This window comes from Stomoxys calcitrans, chromosome 2, assembly GCF_963082655.1.
Source record: "Stomoxys calcitrans chromosome 2, idStoCalc2.1, whole genome shotgun sequence".
Classification (NCBI taxonomy): domain Eukaryota; kingdom Metazoa; phylum Arthropoda; class Insecta; order Diptera; family Muscidae; genus Stomoxys; species Stomoxys calcitrans.
The window spans coordinates 477,773-489,257 of record NC_081553.1 but is presented as its reverse complement, the minus strand read 5'-3'; the positions used below and the strand labels follow the sequence as shown (position 1 = coordinate 489,257).

At 34.2% G+C, this 11,485-nt stretch overlaps 1 protein-coding gene across 1 annotated transcript in view; it reads left to right on the top strand.

Moving 5' to 3' along the window:
• Positions 1 to 8,406: 8,406 nt before the first annotated feature.
• The window catches only part of LOC106087325 (probable multidrug resistance-associated protein lethal(2)03659), a 33,665-nt gene continuing 30,586 nt past the window's right edge, over positions 8,407 to 11,485 (top strand). Inside the window, exon 1 of the mRNA XM_013252333.2 lies at positions 8,407 to 8,805. Within this exon, the coding sequence (XP_013107787.1) occupies positions 8,726 to 8,805 (80 nt within the window). The 5' untranslated portion in view covers positions 8,407 to 8,725. The remainder of the gene's footprint in view (positions 8,806 to 11,485) is intronic.

The window sequence follows — 11,485 nt, the reverse complement described above, 5'->3', positions numbered from 1 at the left end:
TATACATTTACATACATTAAAATATTTTTACGTTTTTTTTTTCATTTCACCCTCTTTTTTATTGTCTCGTTGGGAACTTAATATTTTGTCAAATTACAATTTTTTTTTTATCAAATTACATTATTTATTTTTTATTTGATTGTATTCAAATATAAAGAGCAGTTAATTTTTGCGATCTTAGTCTTAAAGTTATTATTATAACATACTAGCCGAACCGGGCCCGCTCCGCTGCGCCTTCTATAACTCTCTAATATCTTTTTAGGCTGGGCCTATGACGGTGAGCGCGTTTGAATCAGAACATTGGACAAAATGCTGCTTATCCCATGCATGGTCATTAAAAAAATTTTCCCCGAAGAGGTGTCGCACTGCGGGACGCCGTTCGGACTCGTCTATAAAAAAAGGTCCCATATTATTGAGTTTAATCTTGAATCGGAGAGCACTCATTGATGTGTGAGTCCGCCTCCACCCGATATCTAAAAATTGTATAGCCTATGTTTCCTTCTAGACAAACGTACACAATCTATGAAAATTTTAATATTGGTTCAGCCAATTATCATATAGTCATAATGGGTCTAAAGGGGTTTTTTAAAGTTGGCGGGACCCCCTATCCTTCGATCTAATTTTTTATGCCAGATTCGAAATCTACTCCCGAACATCTTTCATTTGAGCCCCATATTGAAATGAACGTCCAATATGTCTGTTTGGGGGAGTTTTGGGGTTGGGGCGGCCAGATGGGTACTTAGACTCAAATTTTACTACCATATTCGTATTTTACTCTCCAATACCTTTCATTTGATACCCATATTGTCCTTATCGGTCCACTTTTGATTTTGGGTGGTGTTTTTGGGGTAACGGTTATAAAGCCTATTTCTACTTCCTGGCCATATTCGTAATCTACTCCCCAATACTTTTCATTGGAGTCCCATATTATCATGATCGTCAAATAAACCTATATAAGTTGTTTTGGGGCTGGGGCGGTCCCCCAGTTACTTGGACCAACTTTTATTATGAAATTCGTACTCAACTCTTAAATACCTTTCATTTGAATCCCATATTGTCCCGATCGGCCCACTTTTATTTTTGGGTAGTACTTTGGGGCTATGGGGGAGGGTCCGCCCCCTCTCGATATCAAAAAATTATAAAGCCCATATTGCTTCCAGTCCAACCTACACAATATGTGAAAATTTCAGGGAAATCGGTTCAGCCGTTTTTGAGTCTATACGGAACAAACAAACAAACACAAATTGATTTTGTATATTAAACATAAGGAGCAGTTCATTGCAATTTGTTTAAATTGGACACTGCGTGGCTTCAAGTTGCATTATCTGAATAAAATGAAAATGAAATTTTTGGAAACAAACGTTAATGTGTAAATAAAACAACCTTGCTAGATTCCTTTTTTGTCATGAAGAGGACAATAACTTTGTGCGTGTCCGCAGAGAAATAAAAGATTAAGGGTAGGTGACAGGAAGGAAATTTCTGAATGAATTCACTTTTGCTCGATATGACATTACTGATATATTGCCTTAACTTTTGAGTCGTTAAAAAAAAGAATTGGAATCTGCCGGTTTTTTGACCAAATCCTGTATAATTGATTTCCTTGGCGCAAACATGGGTAAATAGAAGAGTCAATCGGATTGCCATTGGACTAATTGGACAGTCAAATGAAGTGCGGAACATTGTTTTAAAGCATTATTGACACATGCTTTATGTGACGGTGCCCAGTCTTGTTGATACGGCTTGGTCTTCGACCGAATGTTTGTATGTCCATGGCTCCAAAGCAGTTTCCAAAGTGTTTTCCCGATAAAAATTTGCATTTACTTAGACTGATTTGAGCTAAACTTCAAATGCCTATCTACCGCGGTACCAATTGGCGTTTTCTTACATTATTCCTAGATTTGGCATCATTTTGCTGCAAATTGGCAACATATTTGTTTGTCAAATTGAAATGGTCATGAAATGAGCCATTTCATCAACTTTTTATCAGCCAGTTTCTTGTGCACGGTAGTGGTTATACCCTCCCAATGCTGGCAACATTTGTGAGGTACTATGCCGTGTAAATCTTTTCCTCAAAGAGGTGTCGCAATGCGGCTCGCCGTTCGGACTCGGCTATAAAAAGCAGGTCCGTTATCATTGAGTTTAAACTTGAATCAAACAGCAGTAGTAGAATTCTGTAAAAATGTTTTAACGAAAATCGTTACGTTTAAAAGCGATAACAGAAAATGTAACGAATTTGGTATTCAGTGGCCACTTTTAGGAACTGTACATGATGGTCAAAATGCTTGGTCTTCTTTTCTGATAAACCGCACCATTTAGGTTCAAACATTTGTGAAACTGCTATTTTTTGCTTGCAGTATTATGTTCAAATTTTGTAATTCTTTCTTTAAAAAAAATATTTGTTTAATCTTGTTACGAACGGTGCCATAAGATAAAGAAAATTTTGATTGGTCAATTTTACAAACTTTTTAATCCAATTGAGCGAAGGAACAAAAAGAGGAATTGGTTAAAATGCTGCATTCGACATGTCAACATGCATGTATCTGAACTGGGTTACTTTTACGATATTAGGAAGACCAAGCAGAACGTATGTCTTGGTTTTTCTAAGGTCTTCTTAAGAAAGAAGACCAAGCAATTTGACCATCTTGTACAGTTCCTAAAATCTTTGTAACAAATAGAAAATTGCCAACTAATCGACGCACAACTATTTATGGTGATTTAGATTGCACAAAAAATGTTAGCATTTTTCAACATATTGCACTGAAATCGAAATTTTGTGTTCGTTTGTCCAAAAAAAATGTAACCCCACCCAAGATATATTAATTTAGTTAGTTAGTTAGTTAATTTAGGTAATTATGTCATGACCCCACCGTCGGGTGTAGTGTTCGTTTGTAATGGTGTAACGGAAAAAGTTGCAATGCTAGATTTTTTAGATTCGAAATGACTACATATAGACATTTGAACAAGTTCGATTGAAAATGCAAAAAGTGTAACACTTGAGAGGGTTGGGGCGACATTTGCAAAATGTTGTCCGCTATAAGTGTAACATTTTTTGTCAGTATCGAAATTACCATTAGATTTTACTTTAACGACGAGAAAAAAAATCATTACTTGCAGTGGCTTTAGAGTATTTTGCCCTTATTTTTTCTGAAAACATTTCGGATACCTTTACATAATCAATTAATAAGCGCGGTAGCGTGCTTTTCGAAATATGAAAAAAATGTCCGCAAAAGTTTTATACGAAGTGGTATTGATAGATTTGTGATGTTTTAAAGTTAAAATAAGAAGAATTTCGGGCTATGGGGAGAAATACCTATTTATTATTTTTGCCTATTCCTGTTTGTTATGGTCGTCTTTGGTTAGAGTTGTCAAAGAGAAAATATAGATAACGATTTCTGTTAACTAGGATTTAGAGAATAACATAATCGTTAGTGCTAAGGATTTTTTGTCGACAAATTTAACTAAACCATGTTCGTTATAAGTTACAGAATTGCGTTACAGAAGTCGTTATTTACAATATTCAGCCTTTCAGCATGTTTTCCGATCAAACGGGTGACTTGTCATAAAGGACACAATGACTGCAAGCTTAAACTTGAATAAAACAGAAGAAGTAGTTATTTGCAACATTCAGTTCGTCAGCAAGTTTTTCGATGAGACGGGTGCAATGTCATGTCCTGTCACAATGGACACAATGACTGAAACGACTGTTTTAGCCAGTATGTGTAAGGTAGTTACTAGTCTCGAAAGCTCGTCTGCTCTGCGATTCCCTGGGATATCTCTGTGGTCCAGCACCCAGAACAGATGAATTTCAAACTGTTTTACCATCTTTTTGAGTTATCTGCGACAGTCGAGTGCGGTTTTTGAATGCAGAAATAAGTTCTCTAGTAGTGGAATTATGTAAAGTGTTTTAACGAAATTAGTTGATTTATAAACGATAACAGAAAAATTAACGAATTTGGTATGCAGTAGCCATTTTAAATAATAATCGACATCAATAAAATCAGTTGTTTTCGCTAAAGCCTAGTACTGACTTCAACTTTTCACACGAAAAACTGTCAAAACACACTATAAAATGAAATAGTGACGAAGATAACAAAGAAAAGAGTCGGTCGGATTTCGCAATAATTTAATAGGCATTTTCGCTGTGAATGAGGTCAGTACTAGGCTTTATTCGGTATTAACTTTAACGACGAGAAATAAAAATTATTTAGTATCATCAGTGGCTTTAGGGATTTGTTTCTTGTTTTTTTCCTAAAACACTTCGGATACGTCTGTACAATCAATTGATAGAGGCGCTGTAGCGTGCTTTTCGTAATATGAAAAAGAATTCCCGCAAACGTTTTATGTGAATAAATTAGTATTGATAACACTTTTCTTAAATAGTTGTGTACGTTTTATTTAGATTTGTGATGTTTTTTTAAGTTAAAATTAGAATTTCAGGCAGCAAGAAAGTTTTTTTTTTATTATTTTTGTCATTTCCTCTTTGTACTTTTCGTGTTTTAGCCTAGTACTGACTTCGACTATTCGCCCGAACAACTGTCAAAACGCATTATAAAAAAATGCGAACGCATAAATTGGATCGGATTTCGCAATAGTTTTGTAGATTGCGTTTGAGAAGACTTTTCAACAACTATATAGGTTCAAGGGCCGTGCGTTGGTATGTTGTATTTGAATCGTATTTATTGCGAAAACGCTTCTATGATACAATTACCACATTAACCACTGTTCTGTGTGCCCAGGTTCGAATCCCAGTCGGGCTCTGCCGAATTTTTTCATTTTCTAGATTTTTGCCTGTTAGCGAAGATAATAAAATTTCACATTTTTTGTTTGTTTTTCTTTCGAGACCAGCTCAATGAATGGAGATTTTCTTTGCAAATGGAAAAGGAAAGCCAGAGATAGATCTTCACCCTATCTGGCTAAATAACTTGAAAATGATAACGATTTTTGTTTACGAGGAATTAGAGAACAGCATAGTCGTTAGTACAAACGTTTTTATGTCGATATATTTAACTAAACTATTTTCGTTATAAAGGGTAGTACTATGTTCGCTTTTAACGAAATTTTTTCATGTTAATTTTTTTTGGATAATATTTATGGCAAGGCAATTGTCGTTATGAAATTATATCTTCTTTAATTGCAAGGATCTGCACTTAATACATACTACAGTGTTCGGAAAACCTTCTGGTTATGACCAGTCCTAGTTTTTTAGGTGATAAGCACCCCCAACATTTTCGTTAGTATTAATTAATGTTCACTTTTAACTGTATTTTATAGTAGAATTTTAATTTTCAGATTCTTAAAATAAAAAGTTACGATAGTTGTATCATATTTAACCAATACATTCTTATAATAAATACTCCTGCATAATTCCATATTCCAATAACTCTTTTAAAAAATCTTCCGAAAAAATTTTTAAAAAGAAAAACCAAATCTCGACCTAGTTACAGAAAAAAATCCCATTACACTTAATATTCTTATTTAAAAAACAAAACTATGGTTTATCGATGGAAACCATAATTCTATATATGACAGCAATATCTAAATCTGAACCGATTTCTTATAATTTCGTTTCTAAGCCTCAAATTTCACTTGTGCCAAATTTTGAAGATATATATACAACAACAATAATTTTAGATTTAAGTTTAAGGAATTATAAATCAACTCAGATGCTTCAACTCCGTACTAGCAAACGAGGTAATAAGGCGTAGTGCGTTGTAAAGCTGGAGTCGTACCATGACCCTCTAGTCAAGATTCAAATTACTGGGTTGGTAACATCTCATATTAAAACTACCCTTCCGTCAGCAATTACTGAGCCAAATCTAAAGACTGTCTTCGATCATTTGACCGATTTGGTCGACCCTCAATTCTATCAACCTCTGAATGTGGAAATTGTTGTAGCAAATGACCAGCTACCCAAAATACTTAGTGCCGGGCTTATACAAACATCATCCAATATGCCACTTGTTCAGAGCACCATCTTCGGCTGGGCGATTTCTGGGGCATGCCATTATTATTGCAATAATGCAAGGCGGCCAGCATGTGAACTCAGTTCAAAAACAAGAATAATTTTAGATTTAATTTTAAGGAATTTAATAATTAACTGCAACATTTTGAAATTTCCATGAACTGTAATACGTTAATAATATACGCATAGATAAATTATATATAGATTCAGAATTAAACTTCCCACATAGACTGGTTGGGGGCACTTGTGACTATAGATAAATGCATTATTTCCTTTTCCGTGAAGAAAACTATGGCGTAATACATGTGTGTAGGGTTTCGGCTGCCGTAGCTTCCAATATGTGCATCTTTCTTTCTTTTATTTCTTTTCTTTTTGCTGCAGAGCTACTTGCTTAATTTTTTCGGCAGAGCTACTTGCTTTGAAGAAATCCAAAAGGATTACTGACACCTATAAATTTGACATTTGTTGTCAAATTTTGTAAAGCACAAACATTTCTTTGTTTTTTCAGTTCTCTTTGTGAGAGGCGTTGCTTCACAGTACCAAAACTGAACACTGGTATTTGTTATTCTTCTTCTTTTCTTTGACTGGCACCTCATTACGATTCTGGAAGCAATATTACAGTCCATTCATCGAGACTCCAACCGGAATTTTACAGCCATAAATTTATTTTTTATAACCACCACCGAAGGGCGGGAGCATGTTCATTTTGTCATTCTGTTTGCAACACATCGTTCATTTCCATCTCTAAAAAGTATATATATATTGATGGTCTTCTCTAAAATCGAAGACAAACTACCCATGTCCGTTCATCTGTTGAAATCACACTACAGTTTTCAAAATGAAGATATTGAGCTGAAACTTTGCACAGATTCTGTTTTTGTCCATAGGCATGTTAAGTTAGAAGATGAACTATACCTTGATATAGTCCATATAGACCAATCTCCCAATTTAAAGTCGTAGTCCCATAAAATCCGCATTCACAACTCCATTTTGCTGAAATGAAGATCCCCGATATCTGTGCCAAATATCGTCTAAATCGGTCTTTATCATTATATGTCCCCCATATAGACCGATCTCCCGATTTTGGAACTTAAGCCTATAAAAGTCGCATTTATTGACCGATTTCACTAAAATTAAACACAGTGCTGAATATGTTAAAATTCGTGCCGACTATGGAATAGATCTTATACTATATTGGTATGGGCTTATCCCTATACTCATATTCTAAGGCCCATAAAAGCCACATTTTTTGCCGATTTCGCTAAGATTTGATAAATTTAACTGTGTTTAGTCGTTTGACGTCCGTACCAAGTATCGTTTAAGTATATACCCCTGTTGAACGCAGCGTTCAACTAGGTTAATAGCCTGTTTGTCGACGCCGAACGCAGATGTTCTTTCGTCCAGCAAACGAAAAAAAAAACTGATTTCGGTTTGTGTAACTCATTTTAAACGAAGAATTTATCGATCGACAAGCCGAAACGACTCGTTTTTCCTTTACAATTTATAATGGCCAAACGACTCTTTTGCACACAACATTTTTTTGCCACATTATTATTTTTATGATTTTATAAAATATGAAATCAAATCAAATCTCCCGAAATACATTAAATAATTTTTTTCTGCATTTAGTAAAAATTTACATCTATTATTAAGGATTTTAAATACCATTATGACTTTGGATAAATTTGCTTTTTTAGGAGGCAAGAAATTAATAGAGAGATCGGTATGAAATTATCCCTTTATTCTTAAAGATATCCTATTAAATATCGATCCTATAACGAGTTATAAATAATAAATATATATTCCAAATTGCAATACCTTCGCCATTTTCCCACTGTGAATCTATATTTCAATTGCTCTGAATTCAATTGGAATTCGATTTGTAGTTTTCCTTTCCACTTGGAATCTTTGCTAAAATAACTAAATCACTTTGCTAAAAATAACCCTTTGGTTTACGACCAGACCCAACATATGGTCCCCTTGATATGTCCGCTCTGCGCAACGGTTACTTCTGATTAAAATCAAAGAAGTAAAAGTGATTGCCAGAACATGGCCAGTACACTTTTTAGCATTGATCTCCTGAGCGATTAAGATCATACACATTCACATTATTTGAACGACTTTGGCGGTTGCGTATTATTGTGATAATAATAAAGTTCTTAGACTATCTAAAAATAGTATGCAATTTATGTTTTGTATTTATTTTGATGATAAGGCAAAGAAATGTTCAGGTCGCGAAAAGTCGTACATTTTATTTATCGTACCAACAAAAACATTCCGTCAATATTAAATCCGCTAAAACTTGACGCTCTCGTCCCTCATGTGCATGTGTTTTCAAACAACGACATCTCCAAAACACAAACATCTTTCGAATGAAGTCCAGCACAGCTGTCATAAAGGGTTTAGATAAGTACATCAAGTAGGTGACAAGTTAATTTCATCACAGTCAGTTGTCCATATTGTTGCTGTGATCGAATGTCGTAAATTATAGGTGTGTCGGGCGAGCAAAAAATCGAACTTTTGGAAATCAAATTTTTGGTAGTGGTGTTTTGATTAAAAGCAAGGTTCTGAATGGGGACCATTACGCGTGAGAATTTCGAAGTTGTCGGTCGGAGTTGTCTAATGTTTATATAAAAAAAGGCAATATTTTTTTTCTGTTTGTCAACGTGAGCTCTTGACTTGGTTAGGAGTTATCTTTTCACAAGTGGTGTAATAAAATAAAGTGAAAACCAAGCAAAAAAAAAGTAAAAATAACGGTGAAATATGAACAGAGCGAAAGAGAGAAACGAGCGCAAGCCTAATCCAATGCTGGAAGCCAATTTTTTTTCCAAATGGTTCTTTTGGTAAGAGGAGAAGAATAATAGATTTTGAAGTAAATAAGCACTGTGTTCCAAATCGAAAAATTCTCAAAATCTTCTGTTACTGTGAAATGGATAAAATTACTTCCAATTTTTTCATGGAAAAATTTAGTTGATATTGAGTCTAGGAATGAACCCATCGGCATGACATTTGATCATAAAAAAGATTAATATGCATTGGACATCTTATGGGTGGATTATGGATAGCAATCTTAGTTCCTGATGGCATCTTTCAACTGAAGTTGTTGATGCAAGTTGCTAAAAATAGGATTTTTGACAACCAATTTTTTGCGGTTGCTCTGTGGTTTTTATTAGTAACTAAACAGTGAATTTAAAAGGAAATAATTTTTTTTTGTGTATAAATTGTTTATTTGTTTCTATATTACAAATGTGTTGGTATTTGTAAGCTTCACTATGGTGAAAATTGCTACAAGTCAATGATTAATTGACGCAAATCCAAACGGAGACTAGTTGATAGTGTGAAAAGAATTTAAAGCCAAGATAAAAATAAAACAAACTTTAACATTACATGTTGGGCCATCGGCAGGTGTGTCTATTACCATAGGACCAAATCGGAATACATTTCGCCTAATTACAAGTCTTAATTTTTTTGCAGTGCGTTACCACATTCATTTCATTGTGTCGGTCATGACAGGTCACTGTCTTATCGGAAATCATGCTGACAGACTGAAGTTTGCCAGCAACGACTTTTGCAGAAGCTTGAGGATGGAGATCCAATGGATTTTCACGTTCCTAGGTATCACACCTTCTCACTTTTTATATCTCATAGTGGTCTTGTGGTATATGTATATGGAACAATGTAATGTTCCAAAGACAATAACACCTGGATTCACAGGATCCAGAATTTTACTCCCTATAGGCTAAAATCAGGATCCGATCACACAGGCTACATTACGGATTTTTATTTGCACCTCTCAGAAATTTTAGTCATTGCATTATTTCATTTGAAATTTATCAAACTTTTTAATTATATTTGTAATTGATCTTATTTAAAAAAAAATATTGTTATTTTTTTAAAATTCCAATTAATTTCAATAATATTTGGTACACAGATGTTAACCTTTTGGAACATGAAATTTTTTCAATTAAAAATGTAATTGAAACCTTTTCAAATAAAAATTACTTGAATCAATAATTTTTTAATTAAATCCTAATTTTTTTCAATTACCATTGTGATAGAAACTATACCATTTTCAATTAGAAATCTAATTGATTCAATAATTTTTTAATAGAATCTAAACTTTTTTTCAATATGTTGTTACATAGACAACTCCTGGATTCACAGGATCCAGAATTTTATTCCCTATGGGCTAGAATCAGGATCCGATCACACATCCTACATTACGGATTTTTATATAGTCCATCCCGAAAAGTACGATGTATTTGCACCTCTTGGAAATTTCGACCATTGCATTATTTCATATATTCCCATTGCAAAGCTGTCATATATACCGCTTCCGATTTTAGTCCTTGAACCCATAAAAGCAGTGTTTATTTCCCCGATTTCGTTGAAATGTGACAAAGTTAGGTGTGTTAGGCCCTACGACATCCGCATTCAATATGGCCCCCATCGGTCTATATTTGGATATAGCTGCCATATTACGGGATCTCCCGTTTTAAGATCTTGGGCCCATAAAAGGCGAACTTATTATTTGATTTCGCTGAAATTTGGCATAGTGACCATGGTCATTAGGCTTCGTCCGTGCTAAGCTTGGTCAAAATTGTGTCATATTTAAATATAGCTGCAGTGGGTTCATAGATGATGTATTTTTCTCCGGATTATGACGAAAGGTGGTTAACATATATACCAGAGGAGGTGGGAATCCAAAGTTCGGCCTGGGCGAACTTAATGCCTTTTTTAATTGTTTTAGTTGAGTCGGATATATTTTTAGACCCAACAACACTGTTATGGCTTACCGTTCTTAAAGGTCTAGCTGCCCGAAATTTTGATAAATACTTTCTGTATAGAAGATAAAACTTCCCCAAAAACAGTTCTGCGACTACCTTACAAAATTTTTAGACGCAAATCTAAACTTATTTATAATCAAAATTATGGCGTAACGGCTTCTTAAGCATCGATCTAATTATAACATATTGTATATTAATTTTTTTCTGTTGAGGTTACTCCCCCAATTTATAAATTTACTGTTATAAAAATATATTAATTACTGTTAGTATATGTCAGTAGCTAGACCTTAACCTGCCTCGCCGCTCTTTATAATTCGGGAAACAATATTTTCTGTTGCATTTCAGTAATGTAGCCTGTATTTATTTTAGCATCATACAACAAAGGAAGAGTGTATTTTAAGGACCCATAAGTTCCACACTTCGGCAAATCTGTGTCCACACCGTAGACATTCGCAAATTTTTGGAAAAACTATCCTTACGGGTTTTGTGTCTAAGGAGTGATCATGCACCCATCATAAACCTTAAATTCGTGAAAATTGTTTCAATTATTTTTTAAAAAATTTCAATCTCGACTGTAAATGAAAAAATGCATGTTAAATTAAAAAAAATTGCATCTATTAATTTGGGAATTGAAAACGATTTTATTTTCAATTGAATTTTAAATTGAAATTTTTTTCATGTTAAATAATTTTGGTTAAATCAGAGGACAAAAGCTGGTTTAACCAGACGTGCAGGA